Source organism: Nansenia antarctica (genome assembly GCF_963989245.1).
Source record: "Nansenia antarctica genome assembly, chromosome: 2".
In the NCBI taxonomy this organism is placed as follows: Eukaryota; Metazoa; Chordata; class Actinopteri; order Argentiniformes; family Microstomatidae; genus Nansenia; species Nansenia antarctica.
Window position 1 is genome coordinate 44751504 of NC_137675.1, and position 13733 is coordinate 44765236.

The 13733-nt window shown below is 53.1% G+C and overlaps 1 protein-coding gene across 1 annotated transcript in view; it reads left to right on the forward strand.

Moving 5' to 3' along the window:
• The window catches only part of nacc1a (nucleus accumbens associated 1, BEN and BTB (POZ) domain containing a), a gene marked incomplete at its 3' end in the record, with an annotated part of 40332 nt that extends 27002 nt beyond the window's left edge, over window positions 1-13330 (forward strand). Inside the window, exon 8 of the mRNA XM_080523033.1 lies at window positions 12972-13330. Coding sequence (XP_080379159.1) covers window positions 12972-13330 — 359 coding nt within the window. The remainder of the gene's footprint in view (window positions 1-12971) is intronic.
• Between the last annotated feature and the right edge of the window lie 403 nt (window positions 13331-13733).

Sequence of the window (13733 nt, forward strand, 5' to 3'; positions counted from 1 at the left end):
CCACACACACACACACACACACACACACACACAACCTTAACACACCTGGGCCACACACACAACCTTAACACACCTGGGCCACACACACACAACCGTAACACACCTGGACCACACACACAACCTTAACACACCTGGGCCACACACACACAGGGTTCCCACGGGTCCTTGAAATCCTTGAAAATTTGTGAATTTGAGAAAAAGAAAAATTAAGGTCTTCAAAGTTTTTGAAAATAGACATGGGTCATTGAAAGTGCTTGAATTCCCCCCCCCCCCTCTCTCTCTCTCTCTCTCTCTCTCTCTCTCTCTCTCTCTCTCTCTCTCTCTCTCTCTCTCTCTCAAAGAAATATATACAGTATATATTCAAAAATGTTTTACTGTGCTGTACTCTATGCTATGCTATACCTATTTTAACATTTCCTATCTCTGAACCTTATGTACCCGAGGGTTGTCATATTGCACATAGTGTTATTGCACATTCATTTAAAGTGTCGCAGTTTGCAGGTTTGAAATGTTCACAGTTGTGTTTCAGTATTGCACTTGATTTCAATCTAGTAGCTGCCATCAAATGTCTAGATTGTCCAGGGCCTAGAACCTAGGTCTTTGCTGTGTTCAGGGCCTGAATGGCCCTGGGGTAGAAGCTGAGCTTCAGTCTGTTTGTCCTTGCGAACATGGTCCTGAACCGCCTGTCCGAGGGCAGCCGAGCAAAGTGTTCGTTCCCAGGGTGGGATGGGTCTCTGGAGATCTTGGAGGCCTTCCTGAGGCAGCGTGTGTTGTACAGCTCTTCCAGAGAGGGGAGGGGGGCGCCGGTGATCTTCTGGGCCGATCTCACGACTCTCTGTAGCGCATTCCTCTCTGCGGCTGTGCAGCTGGAGAACCACACGCAGATGCAGTAGGTGAGGATGCTCTCCACTGCGCAGCGGTAGAAGGTCACAAGCATGTCCTGGCTGATGTGTTTTTTCCTGAGGACTCTCAGGAAGTAGAGCCGCTGTTGTGCCTTCTTGATGATGGCTGCTGTGTTGGTCTTCCAGGACAGGTCATCCTGTATGTGCACCCCCAGGAAACGGAGGGTTGAGACTCTCTCCACGCTCCCTCCATCGACGAGCAGGGGCTGGACCTCAGATTTTTTCCTCCTGAAGTCCACGATGATTTCCTGGGTCTTTGACTGGTTCAGCAGCAGGTTGTTAACCTTGCACAGCTTGCCCAGCTGCTCCACCTCATCCCTGTACGCCGCCTCGTCCCCCCCCGAGATGCAGCCCACCACGGTGGTGTCGTCTGCAAACTTTACGATGGAGTTGCTGGGGTGGACGGGGGTGAAGTCGTGGGTGTAGAGGTTGTAGAGGATGGGGCTTAGCACGCAGCCCTCGGGGGACCCAGTGCTGAGTCTGAGGGCTGTGGAGGTGTGGGAGCCCACCCGCACCCTCTGGGGGCGGTCAGACAGGAAGTCCTTGATCCATGCACATATAGAGTGTGATAGTCCCAGGTCTAGTAGTTTGGTCACTAGCCTGTCTGGAAGGATGGTGTTGAAGGCAGAGCTGAAGTCCACAAAGAGCAGTCTCGCGTAGCTGTTTCCCCTCTCCAGGTGGGATAGAGTGGAGTGGAGAGTCGTCGCGATGGCGTCCTCTGTGGACCTGTGGGCTCTGTAGGCGAACTGGTATGGATCCAGGTTGGGCGGGAGGCGTGTGACTATGTGGGCCCGGACTAGTTTCTCGAAGCACTTCATGATGATTGGTGTGAGTGCCACCGGGCGGTAGTCGTTTAGGCAGCTCACCGTGCTTTTCTTCGGGACTGGGATGATAGTTGAGGTTTTCAGGCAGGGTGGGATGGTGGCCTGGGACAGGGACTGGTTGAAGATGTTGGTGACCCCGGCCAGCTGGTCGGCGCAGTCCCTCAGCACCCGTCCCAGGACGCCATCCGGCCCTGAGGCTTTCCTGGGGTCCACCGCCTTCAGCACGCGTCTCACTTCATGCTCTGTGAGGGTGAGGCTGCTGAGAGCTGGAGAGAGTGGTGTTTGTGTTGTGGTTACCTCCGTTCGCCCCTCGTCGAACCGGGCGTAGAAAGAGTTCAGCTTTTCCGCCAGCAGGGGGTCGTCCTCCGCGGCTGTGAGCCTGTTGGCTCTGAAGTTTGTCATGTGCTGAACCCCCTGCCACACCCGCCTGGAGTCGTTGCTCAGGAAGCATTCCTCAATCTTCTCTCTGTGGTCTGCCTTGGCCTCTCGGATGCCACGCTTTAGGTTAGCCCTGGTGGTGCTGTACAGCAGTGTGTCCTTCGCTGAGAAGGCGTTGTCCCTCTCCTTGAGCAGTTTTTGGACCTTCACAGTCATCCATGGCTTCGTGTTGGGGTAGACCCGGACACGTTTGTCCACGGTGGCTGAGTTGGTGCAGTTCACTATGTGGTTCAGAACCGACGACGTGAACTGTTCCAGGTCCTCATGCTCATATTCCTGCCATGAGGTGTCATTCAGGCAGATCTGCAGTGGAGCGGACCCTGCTGGTCAGGTTCTGACAGTCTTAGTGGTGATGGGAGCACTTTTCCTCATGGGAGTGTAGGCTGGGATCAGGAGGATTGACACGTGGTCAGACATGCCTAGATGAGCTAGCGGTCTAGCCTTGTAAGCAAGCTTGATGTTGGTGTATACCTTATCCAGTGTTTTTTCTCCTCTTGTTGCACATTTAACATGCTGATAGAACTTGGGTAGTACTCCCTTCAGGTCAGCATGATTGAAGTCCCCGGCGATTATATGAACTGCCTGTGGGTCTGCACTCTGTCCACTACTGATGTCTCTGTCACACAGCTGTCCCCCACGGTGTTATTGGAAGCTACCTGCAGTCTCAGTTCGTCCATCTTGTTAGCCAGAGACCTGACGTTGGAGAGAAAGATACTCGGCAAAGCAGGTTTATCTGGGCTCCTCTTCAGCCTAGCTAGCAGGCCTCCCCTGCGGCCTCGGCGTTGCTTACGGTCTCGACGCCGACGTTTGTGCCTCAGAGACGGGACTGAGTACCATTGTTCTCCCGGCGACCGAGCAATGTCGAGTGGGATCTTTTGTTGCTTCAGGAACTCTGCTGTTACTGTCCTCTCGTTTTGCGCACCAACTTCTAGTAAGTCTAGTCTGCTGTAGGTACTATTTACACAACCGTTCCCTATAAGTACTGACGTAAAAATGTACATCCAAATGTACTTAAAAACACTAAAAAGCACCGATGTTAGGAGCCCCTCTAGCCTCGCGTCTGATCGCGCCGCCATCTTGGAACCTCCTCTCTGTATTGCTTAACTTTACACATATTTCACAATATATTGTTTTGCTGTGCTGTGGTAGAGAAGGCAAGAGACCATCTAGTGTTCACACATTCAAGCCTCTCTTTTTAATTGTTGTCTGTGAGCGGATAGTTCCTATTATATAAATTCTCATCTAGAACTGTCTCAAACTGTGCCGTGTTGGGTCCTTGAATTTGAGAGAATTGAGTCTTGAAAGTCCTTGAAAGGTGCTTGAATGTGATGTTTCAGAAGGTGAGGGAACCCTGCTTAACACACCTGGGCCACACACACATTACCATACCATAAATGAAAGGTGCCACACACTAGGGATTCATATTTTTCCCAAAATCTTAAAAATGTCAATACCAGGAATAATCCTGACTTGTCCCAGGAATACAGCAAATATGGGAAGTGCCCATTTAAAGTCTTTAAAAACCTAGATATGGTCTCTGCAATACTGTTATACAGGGTTGCTTTCAATGTAAGGCTTCGTCGCCACCTAGTGGTACAGTTTACAGCAGGCAGACATGTGTGCCCCATTCCGGCCGTTGCGCTTGTGGCCAGTGTAACGTTGCCTCTGTCGTCTGTCTAAATAATGAAAGAGAGCATGGAAAGTAGGATCCATAAATGTTCCTATTAAAAAAAACTTCCATAGGAAGTGCAATAACAGTGCATTAGCTGGTTATAACAATAGCCAAACAAATACTATATCAAATATTCAAAAAGATCCAATATTGTTTTCAATCGTTCAATATATCCAAAAACATACCAGGTGAATAGCCGTGAAGACGCTCTACCAATCAACACGCCCTACCTGGGATCAGATTAGTCTGAACACGCTAGCAGAGTTTGAACATGCTAGCAGAGTCTGAACACGCTAGCAGAGTTTGCTCTGTGCCTCTGAGTCACTGACCTGGGTGACGTTGTTCCACCCAGCTGAGGCTTGGGAGGTAGGTAGGTAGGTAGGTAGGTAGACCGGCATATTTACTGTCACCATACTCTGTATAAGTACAGTATGACTCGATCGATCGATCCAGTATGACTCGATCGATCGATCGAGTCATACTGTACTTATACAGAGTATGGTGACAGTAAATATGCCGGATTTAGCTGTGAGCTCATTTGCATCCGTAGTCCTCATGACATAAAATCGTACAATAGATAAAATAAAATAAAAAGAATAATGTACAACATCACAACAGAATACAATAGGACATAATTGTAACCAGGGAGTAGCTAAAAGGACTGTAGATTTTAGGAAGGGGCTGGTTATCTAACTAACTCTAAGCTAAATAGGCAGTGTAGGAGGATACAGGCAGGGGGCGCCAGCAAACCGTTAGACTAGCAGTTACTATCGTTAGCATTAGCATGGGAATTAGCATTAGCATTAGCATTGGAATTAGCATTAGCATTAGCCTTGGAATTAGCATTAGCATACAAACAACTAACACACGGTAACGGTATCACATATGAACAACACATTTATTTACATAACTGATGTATACATCCCCAGATATATACACTCCCTCCCCGCCGGCCACACACACACTCAATCACTCACTCATAGTATCTGGCCTGAACAGGCTTATAGTCCCGGACTGTGGTGCGCGTTGAGGCCTGGTTGGATGGCATGTGCGTCGAGGAAGGTAGCAGACAAAAGGGGGGGGGTGACGTAGCAACGCGGAGGGAAAGGGCCTTCCTCGTGGTCCACGACGAGGTGAAGGGCCCAGGTCCGCTGGTCCACGTCGAAGCTCCGATGGAGTCAGCGTTCGGTCGCAGTCCGCTCGTGGAGGCGACGATTCTGTCCAGTTTGGCGTCTCGTTTGGTCCAACGTTAACAGCCGGCTGCTGGCAAGGCTGTCTAACGGGGACACAACTAAACGGGCTATCACAGCTCTGAACTCGATAATCCCTCTTGGTCTTCAGCTTCAGCACGGGGTGCGTGCTACTGAATCCGCCATCTTAGATTGACTTCTCGTTGCTTCTCTCTCGTTACTCTCTCTCGTTCTGATTCTCATCACACACTGACGCACTGAGCACTTCCGTTCCTATATATACACCACCGAACCTAGCATCCGGGTCACGGACACACCCCGGATATACCACGTCATCAAACATATACATAAACATTACAATAACTATACATACACTTCACGAAACGTATATGAATAGTATAGAAAATAACAAAGGAAATAACTGGGGCAAAATAGGGCTGGTTTGGGGAAACTAAACTGGCTCTAAACTGTGGGCCTTCACAACAGCCGCCCCATGAAACCCTCGGTTTCAGTTAACTAAGGAAGGCACACTGGCTAGGCTGCTCTAGCAGCGTGAGGTAGGAGGTGATAGTGTCCTCCGTAATTTGAGGGAGCTCAATCAGGCGTGCCACAGGTCGGGTGTAAGTGCGACCACCAACGTCCACGATGGCCGTCCGCACCCTTCCATCCGGACCCGGCAGGACCTTGGTCACTCTGCCTGTCTGCCAGGCGGCGCGTGGAAGGGACTGATCGATCACCAGTACCACGGCACCTTCGGACAAGTTGTCTCTCTCCCTCAGCAGAGTCTTCTGCTTCTCCTCCTTCTCCAGGGCGCGGATGTGCTCCTCGAAGCAGATCAGAGCGTCTTCCTTGTCCATGTTCTGCAGCTCCTCGTACTCAGCGAAGGTGGGGTTGTCCAGCAGGTACTGCTGGGCCTCGGACCAGGTGGTGCGGTAGGTGACGTTGGCCATGTTGTCCAGAATGCTCTTCAGCGCCTCCCAGTTCCTCTTCCTGAGCTGCTTGGCTTGTTCCTTCTCCTTCTTAGCCTTGTAGGCCTTAAACGCTTGCTTCTTCTCACTCAGCTTGGGCAGGGCGCTGTAGCGTGGGTCGTTGATGATCATTCTCATGGCTTGCTCCCATGACGCGTTGGATGAAACACCATTCTCCTTCAGAAGCTCTTTGAAGGCCTGCTTGGCCTCCTCTTTTGGGTTCCACTTGTACGTTTTCTTCGCCAACTCCGGCCTTTCCTCCTTGGAGGCGTCTACAATACTGGCTGAGACTTCCATGGCTGACGTGTACTCGACGGAGTTGACGGGTGCGTCAATGCTGACCTCGGCCACGTGAGGGTGCATGGCCACCTGCAGGTGTTCCTCGGCAACAGCTGTTGCCGCCATGGCCTCCATGTCCATCATGGTCGCCATGGTAGCAGCAGGATCAACCTGAAGAGTGGGGACGGGGCCGGTGCCAGGAGCTGCAGCTTCTACCGTCCCATTCTCCTCCGCTTTGATCATCGCTTCCAGATCTTCCAGCTCTTTGGGCTTGGTCCACCGGGACTCCTTAGTCTGGGAGTTGTAGTAGTAAGGCTTTCCCGTGTCAGACTTGTACTCCTTCCACGGGCACTTAGACAACATTTGCTCAGCAGGAGATTTCAGATCGTCTGGTTTCTCCCATGAGGACTGTTTAGTCCCTGTGTTGTAGAAGTAGGTCTTCCCATCCAGAGACTTATGCTCTGTCCACAGAGGCTTCTTCTTTGGTTGGTCATCCTGTGGTGAACCATTTGTGGTACTAACTGTTCCAGGTGCACTGGCAGCAATAGATTCCACTCCAGGCGGTCCGGTTGGTTGGTTTGCTTCTTCGGTTCGGACATGGAGGGATGACGTAGCTCTCCCGTCTCTATCTCTCCCCTCGGTAGCGCCTTGGAGGGCCCACCCAAGCGCAGTCTTAACAGCCATCGGGCAGCCTCGTGGTCCTCTCAGCGGAGGACGGAGCGACACGATCAGTTCAGCGTTGTCCGAGCCGATGAGAAGGGTTGGCTCCGCTCCTTCTATCGGATGTAGGTCTACTCGCCGTAGGTGGGAATATCTTGCGCGTAATCTCTCCAGGGGGTAGTCGTAGCGGGAGAGCGCTAGCTGGTCTGCGGTGAAGACATTCCGAAGCCGATATCTGTCCGACGGCCGCCCCGCCGGGGAGATAGAGAAGTTGATTCTCGCCCCGGTGACCTCTTTAAGGTCGCGACGTATCGTGCGCAGAGTCAGCTTCTCCGCAGTCCCTTGGAGCCCCAACTGGCGCACGGCCCCCTGGAGAAGGATGGTCCGTTCCGACCCGTCGTCTAGAACGGCGTACGTGTCGTACACAGCGTTGTTGTGGTGAAGTCGGACCTTCACCACCTTCAGTAGGACCTTGGAGCCGCTGCTCCGGGCTGGGTCTAGGTAGTAGACAGGTGTTGCCTCTTCCGGTGCGCTACCGGACCTAGGGCTTCTGGTGCCCTCCGTGGACCTGGCGAGGGAGACCTCGTGTAAGATGTTGAGGTGGACCTCCTCACAGCGGTTGCACCTTCTCCTCAAGGTGCAGTTCTTAGCCAGATGGTCGCGCCCACAGTTCCAGCACCTCTTGTTCTCCTCGAGCCACCTCTGCTTGGCCTCGGTACTCAGGTTGTTGAAGTCACTGCACTCATTGAACCAGTGCTCGCTGGTGCAGTACGGACATGGCGGTGGACCTCTCCGTCCCTTTTGATGGGGTTGAGAGGAATCCTTTCCCTCAGGTCGGGCTTTCCTCTCTCTCCGAGGCTCCTCCTCCGTGTGCAGCACTCCTACTGGGCGTCCTCGGTTCGAGCTCGGCCCGTCCCAGCGGTCTCCCTTCTCCCTCTCCTTCTTCGGCTCAGCGTAACCCATGGCGTCTACGTTGGTGTCATGCACTTCCTCCAGTAGGAACTCCGCGAAGGCAGCCATGCTCAGACCCAACTTCCCGGGGTTACGAACGCGCTGCTGTCGCCGGAACCTCTCCTGCCGGAAGCGTGGGATCTTGCGGAGCAGCCGCTCTACGTTGGAGGTGCTGTTGATCTCGCTGGCGCCAGCTGGGCCCTGCGTCTTCAGCATTCCAACCAAGGTGTGCACGCGGAGCGCGAAGTCATCCAGCGCCCGTTCATCCTTGATGGGGGCCTGCTGTTCGAGGGCTTGCAGTTCAGCAAGGGCGTGGTTCCAGGGACGACCGTAGCGGGCATCCAAGTCGGCGAGCGCTCTGGTGTAAGGTGTCGGTGCGGAGGCATGGGCCAGAACCATGTTGTGGGCTCTGGGGTTCCTCACATGCTGAAGGAGAATCGCATATTTGTAGGACTCTGAGCAGGAGTCGTCCAAGAGCGTGTCTAGGCAGATGCGTAGCTCCACATACTGGCTCCTGTCCTCGTCCTTGAAGAAGGGGAACTTGGGTCCCTCCACCTGGGGAAACATCCTGTAGTGGATGATCGGGGCTGGAGTGACGGTCTGGGTGTCCTTTTGGTCCACTGGAGGACCTAGGGGTGTGCTACGCTCTTGGGGAATGGCTCCCCTCCCGGGCAGCGACGCTGGCTCCCTCTGGGCCGCGTAGCGGTCGGGTCCCTGGTCCTCTTCCTTCAAGGTGGTCAGCTGGGCCTGTAGTTGGACATTCATGGCGGGGGTCATGGAGCCATCGGCGGGGGGTTCAGGAGATGGCACTCGAGAGGGCCGTGCGGATGATGCTCTGGAGCTACGGGCCGACGGAGCTCTGCTGATGCACACGTCGCGCATGGTCTGCAGCATTTCCTCCATCTTCTCCGCGCGCAGTTGCTCTCTCTCCATCTGGAGGCGGTCGCGCTCCATCTGGAAGCGTTCACGTTCTAGCGCCTCCTGGCGCTGTCTCTCCGCCGCGCGTTCCGCTCCGTTCATCTGGAAGCGCTCGCGCTCGAAATGGATGCGTTCCCTCTCTCGTTCACGCTCGAACTGGAGGCGTTCTCGCTCTAACGCCACCTCGGCCTGTTGGCGCATACATTCGGACAGCGCGGCACTACTCCCTCTGGAATGCAGGCTATCCGCCCCAGAGGCAGAACTGCCCACGGAAACCCTGGACCGGGAGGAAGCCACTGAGCGGCAGGAGCTAGGTCTCGAGCGCGCCGTACTGGGAGGCAGATCGTTAAGGCTGAGGCCCTCCCTCTTCCGCCCGCAGGCGCTGTCGGACCGGGCCTCTCCTTCCTGCTCTTCCGTTTCCACGGCAAAACCCTGCGGTTCTGCCATCTCATCCTCAGGCTGGTGCTCTTTGAGGGCTGTCTCAGTGCTAGCCACCCGCGCGCCGGCGGACACCTCGGCCTCTCCGACCACTGTATCCCGTGGAGTGCGCTCCTCGCTACCACTCAGTGAGCTTTCGAGCTCAAGCTCATACTCCTGTAACCTCGGAGGCAACCGCGGGACTCTCTGTGGTCGTGGCTCTGGCTCAGGGGGCGGAGAAGGGGGGGTAACTGTCTGGTCTGGTTGGCTGCGCTCAGCCATGCTATCACTACACTACCTATCCGGCTCGAAGGACCAATTGTAACCAGGGAGTAGCTAAAAGGACTGTAGATTTTAGGAAGGGGCTGGTTATCTAACTAACTCTAAGCTAAATAGGCAGTGTAGGAGGATACAGGCAGGGGGCGCCAGCAAACCGTTAGACTAGCAGTTACTATCGTTAGCATTAGCATGGGAATTAGCATTAGCATTAGCATTGGAATTAGCATTAGCATTAGCCTTGGAATTAGCATTAGCATACAAACAACTAACACACGGTAACGGTATCACATATGAACAACACATTTATTTACATAACTGATGTATACATCCCCAGATATATACACTCCCTCCCCGCCGGCCACACACACACTCAATCACTCACTCATAGTATCTGGCCTGAACAGGCTTATAGTCCCGGACTGTGGTGCGCGTTGAGGCCTGGTTGGATGGCATGTGCGTCGAGGAAGGTAGCAGACAAAAGGGGGGGGGTGACGTAGCAACGCGGAGGGAAAGGGCCTTCCTCGTGGTCCACGACGAGGTGAAGGGCCCAGGTCCGCTGGTCCACGTCGAAGCTCCGATGGAGTCAGCGTTCGGTCGCAGTCCGCTCGTGGAGGCGACGATTCTGTCCAGTTTGGCGTCTCGTTTGGTCCAACGTTAACAGCCGGCTGCTGGCAAGGCTGTCTAACGGGGACGCAACTAAACGGGCTATCACAGCTCTGAACTCGATAATCCCTCTTGGTCTTCAGCTTCAGCACGGGGTGCGTGCTACTGAATCCGCCATCTTAGATTGACTTCTCGTTGCTTCTCTCTCGTTACTCTCTCTCGTTCTGATTCTCATCACACACTGACGCACTGAGCACTTCCGTTCCTATATATACACCACCGAACCTAGCATCCGGGTCACGGACACACCCCGGATATACCACGTCATCAAACATATACATAAACATTACAATAACTATACATACACTTCACGAAACGTATATGAATAGTATAGAAAATAACAAAGGAAATAACTGGGGCAAAATAGGGCTGGTTTGGGGAAACTAAACTGGCTCTAAACTGTGGGCCTTCACAACAATAATAAAACAATGAGTATGTGAAGTATGTGGACACAATTATGGTCTGGGGCTGTTTTCATGGTCTGGGCTAGGCTCCTTAGTTCCAGTGAAGGGAAATCTTAACGCTACAGCATACAATGAGATTCTAGAGAACTGTATGCTTCCAACTTTGTGGCAACAGTTTGGGGAAGACCCTTTCCAGTTTCAGCATGACAATGCCCCCATACACAATGTGAGGTCCATAATGACATGGTTTGCAGAGTTTGGTCTGGGAGAACTTGACTGGCCTGCACACAGAGCTCTGACCTCAACCCCATCCAACACCTTTGGGATGAATTGGAACGCCGAATGCGAGCCAGTCCTTCTCGCCCAACATCAGTGCCTGACCTCATTAATGCTCTTGTGGCTGAATGGGAGCAAATCCCCGCAACCTAAATTATTATAATTATAAAATCTAGTAGAAAGTCTTCCCAGAAGAGTGGAAGCTGTTATAGCAGCAAAGGTGGGACCAACTCCATATTAATGCCCATGGTTTTGGAAGGAGAAGTTCAACATGTACATATGGGTGTGATGTTGGGTGTCCCAAAACCTTTAAAAGGCTCCCATGAGACAATGTGTTATGTTATGATAATGTGCCTCTGGATACAAGTGTCTGCTAAATGGCATCTATACCATGCAGTGTTTCCTCCAGGATTTTTCAAATGAGTGGCGGAGTGGTCGTCTTTCGCGCGCGCTTTTTTTTCCCGCGTGCACGCGAAAACAAATATAATTTCTTAAATAGCGGTTAAGTCATTAAAGCCGAGCAGGTGATTTTATATAGAAGGTGATCAAATACCAATATTGTTATGTACGACAGTATGTCATTGCAGCACTTTGTTGCACTTTACGACGTCACGTTCTGTACGTCCGTTAGAGCTTTACGACCTGTGTGTGTGTGTTGTCAGAATGAATGGCACTTGACAGTAAACGGAGCTCAGTTTGTATACCTGTGTGGATCTACATTTATTAGCATAACACAAACATAATAAATGAGATAGAACAACCCTGTTCATTAATGTTCATTAATGCTTGAGTTCATGTTCATGTTCGCACTGTTACTGTGTTGTGTGCCAATGCACCCCTGTGATTGGTGGAGGTCACGGGGGGGGGCGGGTGCTGTGTGTGTTGTTGAGACCGTTGGGAGAGAGAGCTCCGGTGAACTAAGAAAGTTGTGTATGAGATAGTTTACAATTAAACGCACAGATTACATGAGAGAAGCTATCTGTCATTATTTCAACCACTGTCCAAGTGGGGACGTTACAATACTTTCGTTTTAGAACGAAACGTTAGCCGCTAGCAGCGTTTTAAGCAGTCACCATTCTTGAGCAAAACATCGATACAAACAAACATTCAAATACTCGTGTCGTCTTGATTTTTTTTCCGATTTCAATGTATGACGCATCATTTGAAAGCTTACCATCTGTAGTTTCAGACTATGTAAACAAACGAAAAATTACGTAAGCAAATGGTTATTATTTATCTGGTATAGATACCACTTCTGCGCCGAATGTACCGCCGCCGGCACAAATCCGCACCCGACATTGTAATTACCGTAATTTCTAAACGGTTTGTGCCATCGAAAAAATTCCAACTGTCCCTGAAAGCTGAGGTGTTGCACTTCAACCAACATATAGGGTATTACGGTAAAATGTGACGTGACGACATTCTCAGAGTCAGTTTACTCACAGTGATTGGCGGAGCGTTCAGGGACACATGCTTTTTTTCTGTTCTCCGGTCATAATAACTCGCTGCCTTTCTGCGCAGCCTGAATCAAAGTGGACTGTCTGAATCAATTAGTGGCGGAGGAAATTCATTCGTGGCGGCCCGCCACCAATAAATGCATATAGAGGAAACACTGCCATGGCTTTATTCAACACGCGATTGTGATTGGTGGAGAAGATGGGGAGGGCGTTCCAGAGGGACGGGGCTGCGACTAAAAAGGCCCCGTCACCCCAGGTCTGGAGCTTGGTCCTGGTGGTCTTGAGGGTGGTTTGGTCATCAGACCTGACGCAACGGGAGGGGGTGTGGAGGGGGACGAGGTCGGCAAGGTAGGAGGGGGGCCTGGTATGCCCTATACGTTGTACACCCACGTCCACCCAGGGGAGGAGACGTACTGTTGTTGGCCAAGGACACGGGTGGGTAGTGGTGCCTAGTGGGTAATGAGCTGGACTAACCAACCTTCCCTCTCTTCCTCTCTTCCTCTCTCCCCCTCTCCCTCCTTCCCTCCCTCCCTCCTTCCCTCCCTCCCTCCCTCCCCCCCTCCTTCCCTCCCTCCCTCCCTCTCTCCTTCCCTCCCTCCCTCTCTCCCTCCCTCCCCCCCTCCTTCCCTCCCTCCCCCCCTCCTTCCCTCCCCCCCTCCCTCCCTCCCTCCAGTCTACTGTCAGAACTTTGCCACCAGCTTCAAGGAGAGCGAGATGAACGCCATCGCGGCGGACATGTGCACCAACGCCCGCCGGGTCGTCCGCAAGAGCTGGATTCCCAAGCTGAAGCTGCTGATGGCCGAGGGCGACGCCTACGCCGCCTTCCTGCCCGACGCCGTCAAGATGGAGGCCGACGCCCTGGTGGGGGCGGAGCCCGGCTTTGACCCGGCCTCCCTGGAGGGAGCGGGCGCCGGCGGGGGAGGCGTGGGGGAGACAGGGGGAGGCGTGGCGGCGGAGGCGGGGGGAGGCCAGCCGGGGGAGTCGCTGCACGGGGTGGTGGGGGTCGGGGGGGACACCCAAACATTGTTTTAGTGCGTGTGTGTGTGTGTGTCGGGGGGGGGGGGGGGGGCTTGGTAAGATAACAATGATGCGTACCCACCTCTGACCCATTGACCCTAACCACCTCCCCTGCCCCCCAACCTCCACCTCCCCCTCCCTCCCTCCTGCAACTCTTTTTCTTATTTTTTCCCCCTGTCCCCTTGCCCCCCCCCCCCCCCCCCGTATCAAACACATTCCCCCTCCTACTGTAGGTGAGGGACGGCGGGGGGGGGGGGTTAGTGAATGTAAGAGGTGGTTGTACCCCAGCCTGGAAGGACAGAAGACACACAGACACTTAACCACAGGACAGACGGAAGGCTGCTCCCCCGCAGGACGAGAGGGGAGGAGGGAGGAGGGAGGAAAGACGTCACTCCCCCCCTCCAGACAGAAGCCCTCA